This window comes from Ovis canadensis, chromosome 1, assembly GCF_042477335.2.
Source record: "Ovis canadensis isolate MfBH-ARS-UI-01 breed Bighorn chromosome 1, ARS-UI_OviCan_v2, whole genome shotgun sequence".
Taxonomy (NCBI): domain Eukaryota; kingdom Metazoa; phylum Chordata; class Mammalia; order Artiodactyla; family Bovidae; genus Ovis; species Ovis canadensis.
In genome coordinates this window covers 81,564,509-81,578,999 of record NC_091245.1, presented here as the reverse complement: position 1 = coordinate 81,578,999, position 14,491 = coordinate 81,564,509, and the positions used below count along the sequence as shown (strand labels likewise).

The following is a 14,491-nucleotide window of genomic DNA, read 5'->3' as shown; positions in this document are numbered from 1 at the left end:
CAAAGGTCATGAGGAAGGAAGCTCGGCATACACAAAGGCGTGATCAAGCCTCAGGAAACCCCCTGTTCCTGAGCATCTACCCCCAAACCAAAGTACTTTATGGGGAGCTCTCCCCCATAACCATTTCTCTCAGAGAAGGAGTTAACTTGCAGCTCCAGTTAATAAAAATTTCTGGACGTGACAAGAGTTTCAACTTACGAACTCTGGAGGTTCTCTAACCTGCCTGATCAGGCTCATCCGGCCGCATGTGATTGTTTACAGCCTCCCAACTGTGAGAGGCACGGGATGTTTTAAAACTTTCTAAATACAGACTCTTTTGAGAAGTTAGAAAATCATTAGCATAGTATTAGTAGGTTGATTAGGAATTATATTGGTGAAGGGTTTCTTCATTTGTCCTGCCAATAATTACTGCTAATTCCCTGCCCTGGGTGTGACAAGGATGTCTCAGGTCAAACCTCTCTGCTGACAGACTAGCTTGTGTGACAACCTCTCAACCATAAACAGCACAGAGAGTTTGGAGTATTAGCATAGGGCTTTTTTCATTGATGAGTCAATGATTGTCATCAGGCCTCCATATCCTTAGGCACCTGGGACTATATTAATCAATGTATTTGGAATATAGAAAAGGAAATATAGTAGTTTTTGATGTTAACAATACTAGACTTTTGAGTTAATGAATCTTCTCTTTTGTTATAGATCACTGTCCTTTGTTATAAATCACTATTAATCACTATGCTATGTAACTTTATCACTATCTTAAAACAAAATAGATCTTAAGGGGAACATTGGTGAAGGGTTTACATTTGTTGAGCCAATATTTACTGGTAAAACTTCATATTCCTGCCCTTATAATGAATATAACTAGCATATAGGAAAAAGATGTATTAACCTTTAAGATTAATCATGTTAAACCTTAGGTTAAGCAAACTCCTTTCTTGACTGTAACTCACTACGCCCTCACCCTATAGGAATGCAACTTTATTTGGAGGGTGGCGCCTGATTTAAGAAAAAATCACCCCTGGAAAAATAAGTTTTCTGGTTAACTGATAGGTATCAGAAAGGGCCATAAAATGTCAGCAGACCTCATGGCCAAAAGATGATGAAACTCATAAGACCTTTGTATAATTTTATATGAAGCACCTGATTGTGACAAGGGTCAGGTCTGCTGACCCCCGTGTGACTCTGTATTCATCCCTATGTATAACAAAAAGGTATATAAACAAACCTGAAAAATAAAGAAATCGGATCAGTTTCTGGAAAGACTGATTACCCCGTGTCGTTTCTTTCTTGCTCCCCACTTTCCTGGCTGAATTACCATCTGAAATGTGCGTATTCACCAAGCCTGCTAATTCTGCCTGGGCTTCTGAGATCAGACTGGGGAGGCCTCAGTGCCTCCTCTCCTTTGGGAGAATGGAAAGACGCCTGTGGCCTACATAGGTGGTGATTGGTATTCCATGTAAACCAGTTATTCAGCCTCTTTTCTCCACTAATTCTCCTACTATACTGTTTCTAATCTTCCTCTATATCTGTAATTAAATAAGTTTTTTCCAGGATGCTGACTCCGTCCTCACCTTTGAATTACCCTGGATCCACCGGGGCTGGACCCCGGCACAGCATCAGGGTTTTTTTCTAAGAAGTCAGTTTTTCACATCAGGTGGCCAAAGTATTGGAGCTTCAGCTTCAGTGTATTATACAATTTCTCATTTAATACACCAGGCTAAAAAAGTAGATATTATTTTAATTTTATTAAAATTAAACTGAGGTGAGGAAACTGAGGTTCAAAAAAGTGTTTCCAAAATGTCCATTAATTGAATTGAAGAAAATATAAGCATTTCATGACAAAAAAAAAAAAAGTCCTTTAAAAATATCCCTCCCAATGGGTTGCATTTTGCAATTACAGAGAAATAATAAATATTACCTTTCATTCTAGTGTAAATGGTGCTTTTTGTACCTAAACTCTTCCAACACACTAAAAACAAACTATGTGAGTGGCTCTTAGCCATACTTCACTTTTTCCCCAGAGTTCATGTTCAAGGACAAAAAGAGCAAACAGGCTGCATATTTGCCCATCTGTTCAATTTCTTGTGAAACACCTTTGAAGGTTTCTGTTTTTTTTTTTTTTTTTAAATATATCACTTTCCCTTCTGTTTTTTAAAGTATTATTTTTATTGGCACTCAATAATTTCTTCTAAAATTTTATAATTTTCTTCAACAAACTGTAAGCTGCATTAGATAAATCTAGATTTGTTTTCTCTTTATCTCTAGATTTTTAAAAAGAGGCTTGCACAGGGAAACAAAAGAAGAGAAAGATTAAATCAATTAAACCAGCCCTAAATAAAGGCCCTGAATTTTTTCCAGTTACTTTCAAATTGGAACGAAGGAATTTGTTTTGATACAGTCATAAGAACAAAAGGCAAATGTTCTAGAAAATTTGGTTTAAATAAAGATTTTTCTATTTTTGAAAAAGCCTTATGACATTGCTTGATACCACAGAATGTATAATCTCTTTGGTATTGAACATAAGTGTCTTTATGAAGCCTTTATCATATATTGGTCCTGCATCTAGACGCACTCTATTTGAGTTTCATTCTTTTGCATGTGAAAAGTGAAAGAGTTAGTTGCTCAATCATTTCCATTTCTTTGCAACTCCATAGACTATATAGTCCGACAGGCCCCTCTGTCCATGGAATTCTCCAGGCAAGAATACTGGAGTGGGTTGCCATTCCCTTTTCCAAGGGGTCTTCCTGACCCAAGGATCGAACTCAGGTATCCCACACTGCAGTCAGATTCTTTGCTATCTGAGCCATCATTTGTCTTTAAAGTCATTTCAAATTTTTTTTTTCCAGTGCTGTAAGACAGGAGTCTATTTTCATCCTTTTGCATGTAGAAAATCATTTTTCCAGCGTCATTTATTGAAGCGACTATCCTTTCCATACTGACTGGTGTTGGCACCCTTGTCAAAGATCGTTTGACTATACGTGTGAGGGTTTATATCTAGGCTCTGTTCCATTGGCCTATGTGCCTTATTTTTGTGCCAATATTGTATTATTTTGATTACTATAGTTTTGAAATCTAGTCTGAAATAAGGAAGAGTGATGCCTCAGATTTTTTTTTTTTGTCTTTCTCAAGATTTTCCTCAGATATTCAAGGTATATGGTGATATCATATGAGTTTTAAGATTGCTTTTTATTTATGTGAAAAAATGCCATTGGAATTTTGACAGGGATTGCATTGAACCTGTAGATCACTTTTGGTGATATGTACATTTTAATAATGTTAATCTTTCCAACCCAAGAACATAGGATATCTTTCTACTTGTTTATGTCTTCTTCAGGGTCTTTCCTCAATGTTTTACTGTTTTCAGCCAACAGATCTTTCACTCCCTTGACTAATTATTTTTTAGTATTTTATTATTTTTGGTGCTGTTGAAAATGAGATTGCTTTCTTAATTTCTCTGATGGCTTGTTGTTATTATAATGATTTTTTTCATGTTGATCTGGTATCCTGCAAGTTTACTGAATTCATTTATTAATTCTTACAGATATCTTTCTGGAGTATTTAAGAATTTCCATATATAATATCTTATCATCTACAAACAGAGACAATTTTACTTCTTCCTTTCCAATTTGAATGCCTTTTATGTCTCTGTCTTGCCTAATGTGTTCCTATACTGCTTTGAATAGAAATGGTGAGAATGGACATCCTTGTGAGGTTCCTGATTTTAAAGAAAAAACTCTCAGACTTTCACATTTGAGTATGATGTTATCTGTGGGCTTGTCGTGTATGATTTTTACTGTGTTGAGCTTGTTGTTTAGTTGTCGTTTTCAACTCTTTCATTACCCTGGACTGTAGCCCACCAGGCACTTCTGTCCATGAGCATTGTCAGCAAAACTTTGGAGTGGGTTGCCATTTCCTTCTGGAAGGAATACTATTGATTGAACCTTCATCTCCAGCATTGGTAGGTGGATACTTTACCAAAAAGCCATCAAGGAAGCCCTATGTTGAGTTACATCCCTTCTATGCTTCATTTCTTAAGAGGATATTGAATTTTGTCAAATACACACATGTCTCATTCCTTGCTCTTTTGCAAATACTGCACTTCTTAAAAATTAAAGGTCTATGAGCAAGTTTATAAGTATCAATTTTTCAACACCATGTGCTCATTTTGTGTCTCTCTGATACATTTTGGTAATTCTCACCATATTTCAAACTTTTTCATTATATTTATTATAATGATCTGTGATCAGTGATCTTTGGCGATATTACTTCAAAAAGATTATAATTCACTGATGGCTCAGATGAGAGCCTCTTTTAGTATTAAGGTTTTAATATTTTTAATTAAGGTAAGTATACTTTTAAAGGTATAATTCTATTGCATACCTAACAGACTACAGTATAAAGATAACTTTTATAAGTACAGGAAAACCAAAGAATTTGTATGAATTGCTTTAAGATATTCACATCATTATGGTGATCTGGTACTGAGTGTATAATATTTTTATTGAGATCCTGTGACATTTATGACCTGAGAAATCAGGGTAATTGGAAATTAATTAAATTTGGGAAAAGTCATAAAGAGGTTGAGAGGTACATGTCTATTCCAAGGCCTTATCCTTAAGAAATTTTTACTTTTCAAAAATTGACATATTTTTCTTTCCTCTTTCATTATCTCAATTTATTTTACAAAGAGTTACCCTCTTAGCTCAGTTGGTAAAGAATCCGCCTGCAACGCAGGAGACCCCAGTTCGATTTCTGGGTTGGGAAGATCTGCTGGAGAAGGGATAGGCTTCCCACTCCAGGATTCTTGGGCTTCCTTTGTGGCTCAGCTGGTAAAGAATCCGCTTGCAATGTGGGAGACCTGGGTCTGATCCCTAGGTTGGGAAGATCCCCTGGAGAAGACAAAGACTCCAGTATTCTGGCCTAGAGAATTCCATGGACTGTATAGTCCATGGGTTGCAAAGATCTGGACATGACTGAGGGACTTTCACTTTCACAGAATACTAGTCATAGCATTTAAGTCAAACTACAAACTTCCAGGCTTAAAACTACTAAAATTTTAAAACATTTTGTATAATTTCCCAACTGATTATGATAACCTATAGAACTATACGTTAGCTAGTATGAACCCAGCTCTCCAGCCTCAGTTTTGCTCTTTCTTTGCCAATACCACACCTTCAGTCATGCTGGCTTTTCTTCATTTTCTTGAATATGACATGTTATTTTTCACTTTGGAGACATTTTTGAATGTTTGCTCCCACTTGTCTTCAAATGCTCTTAACCCAGGTTTTAGCTCAGGTGGCTCCTGTTCTTTATGAAGTGAAGTGAAGTGAAAGTCACTCAGTCGTGTCCAACTCTTGGTGACCCATGGACTGTTCACTCCAGGGAATTCTTTAGGCCAGAATACTGGAGTCTGTATAGTCCATGGAATTCTCCAGGCAAGAATATTAGAGTGGGTACCCTTTCCCTTCTCCATGGGATCTACCCAACCCAGAGATTGAACCCAGGTCTCCCACATTGCAGGCAAATTCTTTACCAGCTGAGCCACAAGGGAAGCCCTGTTCTTTATAAGCAGTACCATAACTCAGTGACTGGCATCACCAGTCATTCAGTTCTGCAAACCAGAAATCTGGTTTCATCTATTGAAGCCCTGTTCTTTTATGTCACTCGGGTCTAATTCAGCATCACATTCTTAATTTACCATCTAAATATTTCTTGACTGTGTTCTTTTCTCTCCACTGCCACTATCTAGCCATCCTTTTCTTAAATGACCAAAGTCTGTTATTTTACTAATGTTATTATATACAAAACACCACAGACTCACAATTTAAAGTCAGACTTTATTGTTTATAACAAATGCATCCTTGCAGAATGGATGCAAGGAAACTAATCACAAGCCAGGGCCTGGGAACAACTCACAGCAGTTTTGTAATATATCAGAACCACCTGCTTTATTTTATATAAAATTGTATCCAAGGGACCCTTTCAAGAGAGGAGTCAAGTAACCATGATAATAAGGTCTATGCCCACCCAGAGAAGGGAAAGGAAGATGAATATTATGAACTTAAGGTTGCAAACTTCAAAAAGGATATTTGAAAAGCATTCTGTTATTGGATAACAGTATTTGACAGGAAAGATATTTGTCTAGAGTTTAAAGATCTTGTCCAGGAAAATAAAACATGAGGGATATCTATTGAAATTGATACTATTAGAATACCTGACTAACAGAACTGCCTATTCTTTTGATTACGGAGGGGCTCATTGCAATATCAGCATCTACTTTAGCCCTTTCTCTAATCATTATATTCTCTATACGCATCCAGAATGATGTTTTCAAATTAGAAAACCACCACCAGCACCACCACCTTTCCAAAATCCAGCAGTGAATTACCACTTACCTTAGGATAAAAGGCAAAAATTCTTTACAGGACAGTTACACCTGTCTGCATCTGAAGCCTCATCTCCCAGACTCTCCTCGTTAACTTTATTTTCCTCTAGACATACTAATCTTTAGTTACTCAAACTCACCCAGCTCCTTCACCCAGCTAGGAAATTCTGTCTCTTCTACTTGGAGTGTTCTTTTCTCACCTCTTTCCCTGACTAACTCAAATTTATCATTCAAATCTCTGTTCAAAGGCCACTTCTACAAAGATATTTATCAAAGATTAGGTCAAATTTCCCTCTTATTGTCATGACTTTCTATACTTTCCTTCTTACCACTCCCCATAATACTATGAGATAGTATTCTATTTTGGTCTTTATTGAATCTTTAGTCTCAGAACAGAGTCTGGTACATATTGTTTAAGAACTCAATCTGAAAGTGAAAGTCTCTTAGTCCTGTGCAATTCTTTGCAACCCCCAACTACACAGTCCATGGAATTCTCCAGGCCAGAATACTGGAGTGGGTAGCCTTTCCCTTCTCCAGATGATCTTCCCAACCCAGGGATTGAACCCGGATCTCCCGCAATGCAGGTGGATTCTTTACCAGCTTAGCCACAACGGAAGCCCAAGAATCCTGGAGTGGGCAGCCTATCCCTTCTCCAGTGGATCTTTCCAATCTAGAAATCGAACCAGGGTCTCCTGAATTGCAGGGGGATCCTTTACCAACTGAGCGATCAGGGAATCCAGTAAATCAGATCAGGAAGTAAAACAGTACGAATAGGATACAAGTTGTTTTGAAACACAGGTAAGAAAAATGAAGAGGATACAAGAAAGGAAGTGCAAGGAGTTAAGAAATATTTTGAATAAAAATTAGTAGATTTAAGGTTTATGTGGGGGAATAGGGCAAGTTAAGAGAATGGGAAGAAAATCAAGGAAATATCACAGGTATCTAAGTAAGTGGTGAAACAGAGCAGCAGAGAGTATCAAAAGGTTTGCTGAAGACAAAAATTGAAGGTCACATTTTGGATATGTCACATATGAGATGTCTGTGAAATACTGAAGTAGAGATGTGAAGCATTTGTTATAAATGTGAATGTGAAGAAGAGTTCTGGTTGGCAGATTCAGGTCTCTATGCCAAAGCATGTGTTATAAATTCATGGAAATGATTGCAATCACTTAGAGAGAGGTTAAGAGAGACAGAAAATTAGATCCAACTGAGTTCTTAGGTGAAACAGAAGCTAATCCAATAAAAAAAATCTGAAAAAGAGCAATCAGCAAGAGAGAAGGAAAATAAAGAAAGAGTAGAATCATAGAAACCAAAGAAAGAGAGGAAGTGAGAGTGTCTCTATATACTGAATACTGTAGTGAAACAGAGCAAGATGAGGATAAAGGAGTATATGGTATTAGTAATAGAAATATTTTTGATTATGTTGACAACAGCAGATTAAATGAAGTAATGATGGAAACTGGAGTTGTTGGGACCTGACCTGAGCCATGACAGGCTCAACAGGCCACACTAGGCCTAAGCCTCAGGTTCTTGTAAGCATGAGTCATAATTCTAGGAAGCCCCACCAAGGTCCCCGATGACACCAAGGTCCCTGATGACGCCAAGGTTAAGTCAATCACCACGATGACCCAAGGTTGAGTCAATCACCACACGCCAACTATACTATTATTGAGACAAAAGACTGCCTGTATATAAGCAGCTGTGATTCAGAGCTCGGGGCTCTCATCAAGACTCCACTGTGCTGGATGAGACTTGAGCCCTAGCTCGAGCTAGCAATAAACCCCTTTATGCTTTTGCATTGCTGTGGACGTCTTATTCTCTCAGTTTTGGGGACTCGGACACTGGGCATAACAGAGTAAGGAGATGAAAAACGACTGTTGTTGAGGACATTGAGACTGTGTCATGAAAACTTAGGAGTTTGACAAGGAAGAGAAAAATTGAGAGTCATGGATTTTATATAGCTGAGAAAGGGGACTGATCTGTTAGAAAAAAAGAAAGATTGTTAAGTCATAAGAAAAGGGATAATCTAAGAAATAAAGTCCTCAAAAAGTTGAAAATGGACTTTTGTAAAATGAAGTGCTCTATGCTCGTTATGATAGGGTGAAAGAAGAAAATGATAGGGACAAGTATAGATACAAGATTTATGGGTGAAAAAAGGTTTCCAAGGTATGGCTTCTATTTTCTTATTCAATTATGAAAATAAAACAACTGAGAGTTATAAGAATACATAGATGAGAGACTTAACAAATTCCAAATTCACAATCAAAGTGAAGGAGAATAAATAGCTGAAAGATCAGGAAGAAAATCTGAGAATAGAGTGCCATGAAAGCCCTATCTAAACATACATCTATATTAGGGATTAAGAGATGGAACAAAAGCCATACAACATTATCATGTTAAAGCTATTAACATGAAAGGGAAAGAAAAAGAAGAAAGAATATAAAGTAGGAGAAGATATCTATGAGCTCAAGAGAATTAAGAATTATAGACCACATAAATTGTTTATTTTATTTTTTATTTTCTTAACCATTAAAGGGTCTTTATATTGTGAAAAATACCCAAGTGTTATACCTGTATGACTGTATGGGAATCATCATTAAGTCAGCTATGCTGTGCTGCTGTTAGAAACATTTTATGTAAGAAATACAGATGTGGATTAAAGATACATAGCTGGGCAAATGGCGTTAATGGAAACAAACATATTTTTCAACATGCCTTTCTGAGTTCTTAGAAATTCTTTTGACAAATAATGAGAATCTTCTAAAATGAAACAAAATGTTGATTGTACTTATAATTATCACTTTTTATGCTTTTCTGAGTTGTTCAAGTTGATTATTTATTATAGCTTTTACCAAAATTAATGAATCATGAAAAGTTATATATTACATATATAATAAAAGAAACTTTATTTCTGTGTGTGTGTGTATATATATATATATATATTTAATTTAAATTTTATAATTTAGATTCGGTATGAATTGCAATAAATGGATCCTCAGCAGAGTTACTAATTGAAAAATAAGCATTACCATCACAAGAAACATTGATTTCAATTCCTGTACAATTGTCACCAATTTTATCTCCAGAAATAACATCACAATATGTACCAGCAGGAAGACCAGTTTGCAAAGTTGCAGATAATGCCCTGTAAAATGAAATTTAAGATTTAACTTGAATTCTCCACAAGTAACATCAAGATTAGAGACTCTAAAATAGTTTAACTGTGTGCTATAGAACTCTAAGCTGTCAAGATCTCAATTAAAATACAATTCAAATACAAAGTGTTTATTTCTTCAGTGGATGTAACTAGTTTTATCAGAGCCAACAAAATTCTTATAGAGGACTTCAGAGTTTCCTAGTCAATAATAAATTTTACAGAAAAAAAAATAAGGTTGAAGAATATCAATGAAGATTTGAGTGACTTGTGTCCCTTAGAGAAAATCACTACCTTTGGTAAACACAAATATTTTTAATTTGCCTTTGCCTGAACTTAAGATACTTATTACTTCCAAAAATTTAAATTTGATGATTTCTTCAAAAATTTTTTCAAGAAGTTAAAATAAATTGAGGTTGCAGATAAAAATAATCTCACATTTCTATGAAGAAGTATACAGTTTCAAAACATAAAGATGTCTCATAAACTTATTTCTCCCATCTACAAAAGACGGACATCAAAGGACTAGCAATGAATTCTTGGGGAAGATAAGTATATACTTTATTTATTTTTTTGTCAGTGAAATATATGTTGGCCTAGAGTGGGCTAAGAAGAGTGGAAGTTGGCCTTGGATTAAGACATTGCAACTGCTTGCAAAGAGGTCTTCTGAGCTATAGTTCTATATATAAGGGAAACAGTATGCTGGAGGTAGAGAATTATAAGTATCATAAATGAAAATCAGTATGAGATGTCTCAGAACTAAAACCCAAAAATCTCCTGAGGTGATTAAATGACCTTTATATGTATTATATGTATTCATTATATATATGCTTAAAAAGTATTTGTCACAAAGAGACAGGAAAGTGAAAAAGAAGATAGTAGAGTGGGTGAAAAAAAATTATAGAAAAAGATATTTCAGACTAGAGGGAACATTTTTCCATTATTGATTTAAAATTCCTATAAGACATTCTTCTAGAAATTTCACAAAGTTTTTATTAACTATGCTGTATATTTTATATGAGGGGCATATATATGTGCATCATATCTACCAAAGATATGCAAGAGTGCACAAAAAATAACTCCACTTAGAAAAGAAAGTACTTATAAACAGAGATCAAAAGAATAAGAGTCATCATCATCATTTTTCTTCTGGCCTTTTCTGATCATTATGTTTTCTTAATCTGCCATCTAAAGAATTTTTCAGAGATGAAAAAAGTAAATGAGCAGGAAAAGAATAAACCAAGAATATTAGCATAAAACATCATTTTAAACTGATATTTACTTACCAGTCATCATTGTTGAAAACAATGAATCCTTTGTTTCCTCTTCCAAAAGCTACTTGGTTACTACCATTATCCCACCAGTTTGTAAAAGGCTGTCCATTAACCATATTACGGAATATAACCATGTTCCTACAAACAAAAAAGCATGTGAAATAATGATGAATGCTTCAATAGTTTAAAACAAAATGGTAAGAAAGTTTATTATTAGAGGATATGTCTAAATAAATATTCCTACCTTATTTGACGCCATCGATGTTCACAGACCCAGCCATTGCCACAAGTAGTATCTGGATTAATAGTAACTTCTTTAATTACTCCATTATTATTTGGTGGCCCAATCCAATCATTAACATCCTCAATTGGCAAAAAAAAAAAAAAATCAATTTTAAAATCTCAAATTTTTTTTAATTGGAGGAAAACTGCTTTACAATGTTGTGTTGGCTTCTGCTGCATAAAAATGTGAATCAGCCACAAGTATACACATGCCTCCTCCTCCTGAATGCCCTACTCTCCAATACCACCCTTCGACATTGTCACAGAGCAGTAGGTTGAGCTCCCTGAGTAATACAGCAAATTCCCACTAGCTATCTATTTTACATATGGTGATGTATGTTTCAATGTTACTCTCAATTTTTCCTGCCTCCTTCCCCTTCTGTGTCCACAAGTCTCTTCTCTATGTCTAAGTCTCTTCCTACCCTGCAAATAGGTTCAAACATATCATTTTTCTAGATTCCACATATATGCATTAATATATCTATTTTTCTCTGACTTACTTCACTGTATATAACAGGCTTTAGGTTCATCCATCTCAGTTTAACTCACTCAGATTCATTCCTTTTTATGTCTGAGCAATATTCTATGGGGGTATATATACCACAACTTTATCTATTCATCTGTTGCTGGACATCTAGGTTGCTCCCATCTCCTGGCTATTGTAAATAGGGCTGCTATGAACATTGGGGTACATATGATTTTCTCACGGTATATGCCCAGTACTGGGATTGCTGGGTCATATGATAATTTTATTCCTAATTTTTAAAGAAATCTCCATATTATTCTCATAGTTACTGTATCAATTTACATTGCTACCAACAGTGCAAGCAGGTTCCCTTTTCTCCACATCCTCTCCTGCATTCAATTATAGATCTTTTGGTGATGGCCATTCTGACTGATGTGAGGTGATATCTCATTGTAGTTTTGATTTGCATTTCTTTAATAATGCGTGATGTTGAGCATATTTTCATGTGTTTACTGGCCATCTGTATGTGTTCTCTAGAGAAATGTCTGTTTAGGTCTTCTGTCCCCCCCCCCCCACCTTTTTTTTATTGAGTTATTTGTTCTTCTGATATTGAGCTTCATGAGCTGCTTGTGTATTTTAGGATTAATCCTCTGTCAGTTGCTTCATTTGCTATTATTTTCTCCCATTCTGAGGGCTGTCTTTTCATCTTGTTTATAGTTTCCTTTGCTGTTGAAAAGCTTTTAAGTTTGATTAGGAGCCATTTTTTAATTTTTATTTCCATTACTCTAGGAGGTGGGTCAAAGAGGATCTCGCTGTGATTTATGTCAGAGTGTTCTGCCTATGTTTTCCTCCAAGAGTTTTACAGTTTCTGGAATTACATTTATGTCTTTAATCCATTTTGAGTTTATTTTTGTATGGTGTTAGGAAGTGGTCTAATTTCATTCTTTTACAAGTAGTTATCCAGTTTTCCCAGCACCATTTATTGATAAAAGCTTACATTTTTAACATTACATGTATCCTTATTTTTACCATCTGAGCCACTCATTTAGTACACCAAACCCAATCTGTCCTATTTGTGTCTTTGTCATGTCTTCATTTACTATCCAACTTGGTCAGTATTTTTACTGAATTTCTCTTATCCCTAACTTCTCATTCTCTAGTGCTGTATTTCAAACAAGGAAATGATTTTTTTTTTTTAACCCTCTCATTATCTTTCCAAGGAATTACAGTGACTTTTCAATATCACTATTGGGAGTATAATGTCATTGAAATGACAAGGACTTTATTGTTAGAAACAGCAAGACTAAAAGACTTAGTCTTAGGTTCTATTAGTTAGAATAAGTAACAGGTTCTGTTACTACTAACAAGGAAAACTTAGTTAATACACATAACTTCTGTGCCTCACTTTCCTCTTCTATAAAATGAAGATATGACTTAGTTTCTATAAAAATTTAATAAGATAAGTAGAAATGCTTTACAGATGATAATTGCTAAATACATATTATTTTATTTCATTCTCCTTTTTTCAATAAATATATTAATCAGAATATAACAGTATCCTTTACTAAACTGACCAAATTTTTGACTGGTACTTTCAAAGATAATCATAGGAAAAGACAGATTATGTCAAGGAAGGTTATCAATATCTGTATTAAATCATATGGCATGATGAATGATGGACAAAACTAAGAGTTGTTAGCATGCAGAAATCTTGGAAAAGCCTTGCAAATGTTATGGAAAAGGGGAAATGAACATATGCCATGACTCCTGACATCAGAAATAAAAAAAGACTATAGTGGAAATTATAAGTTGGGTCAATATAAAGGAAGACCTAAATATTAAGGCTATCTAAGAATAGAAAGAGATGCTGTTAAAAGTAGTAGTGGACTTTTCAACTTGAAAAGAACCTACTAGAAATTAGAGAAATATCTATCTGAAGAGAATTTTCCCCTAGAGGTATGAAGTTGCTGTATGATGCTACATTTGAAATCTCCAGTTTGAAAAGAAAACTTTTCACTAAATTTCCAAATACCTTAATATAAATTTTACTCACTGTATCCTTATTTTTAAGTGGTATTTTTTTATAGGGGGGTTGGCTGAGAGTGTATATTTGTTATAATTTGAAACAGCCTATATACTCTGTCAACAGAGATCATTCATTTTTCATTTTTAAATATCCACTGCATTGTTAAAAGAGCACTGCATCAGATTTACACTTAATAAATATTTGATAAACTAGTGAATGTAATAGCATCCTGAGAAATTAAACCAAAATTAACTCTCCTTTTTTTTTTTTTTTTTTTGAGAAAAAGATATTTTGGACAGCACCAAAACTCACTTTTCCATTCTCAAAATATCTTGGCCAATGGTAGCTTGACATTACTCGTGTAAATCCATAGGGATGAGCGAGCATAAATCCAACTCCCATTTTGTACAGTCTAAAAGGCATAAAATTATAACATTATAGAAGAAAATATTTTTAACATCATTAAAATGTAGGTTTAAAAATGGAGAACTTTGTTTCTTACCTAGCATCCCAGAATGTAAGAATAGATGCTCCCCCAGTTCCATGCCCTCGCTGATTGTCATGGTTATCAACAAAGACAAGTGCCCTGTCAGAAGGCATGAAACCCCAGCCTTCTCCCCAGTTCCTATTAAAAAAAAAATCTTAAAAACACATATATGTATTCTTTTACAATGACTTTAGAGTAACCTAAATGTGTATTCCTTTCACTATAGCACCCTGTAATGAAATGCTCTCTCTAAGTAAATGATTATCCTCAGGGCTTTAAAAAATATAATATATATAGATATATTGGGTTGGCTAAAAGTTGCATTTGGTTTTTGCCATTAGATGGCTCTAGTAGTGCTTAATTATCTTCCAATTGAAACAACTTAGTTAGATTGTGTTGCGACAGCTGTCATAGCAG

At 35.0% G+C, this 14,491-nt stretch overlaps 1 protein-coding gene across 5 annotated transcripts in view; it reads right to left on the bottom strand.

The window, feature by feature from the left end:
- Positions 1-9,305: 9,305 nt before the first annotated feature.
- The window catches only part of LOC138445257 (alpha-amylase 2B), a 75,238-nt gene continuing 70,052 nt past the window's right edge, over positions 9,306-14,491 (bottom strand). For 4 of the 5 annotated variants that reach the window (XM_069599142.1, XM_069599126.1, XM_069599134.1 and 1 more), the window contains 5 exons: positions 14,090-14,212; positions 13,900-13,999; positions 11,058-11,176; positions 10,826-10,951; positions 9,306-9,530 (listed from right to left, as the gene is read on the bottom strand). In XM_069599142.1, coding sequence (XP_069455243.1) covers positions 9,341-9,530; positions 10,826-10,951; positions 11,058-11,176; positions 13,900-13,999; positions 14,090-14,212 — 658 coding nt within the window. In that variant the 3' untranslated portion in view covers positions 9,306-9,340. The remainder of the gene's footprint in view (positions 9,531-10,825; positions 10,952-11,057; positions 11,177-13,899; positions 14,000-14,089; positions 14,213-14,491) is intronic. The other variant, XM_069599147.1, reaches the window with a different exon arrangement.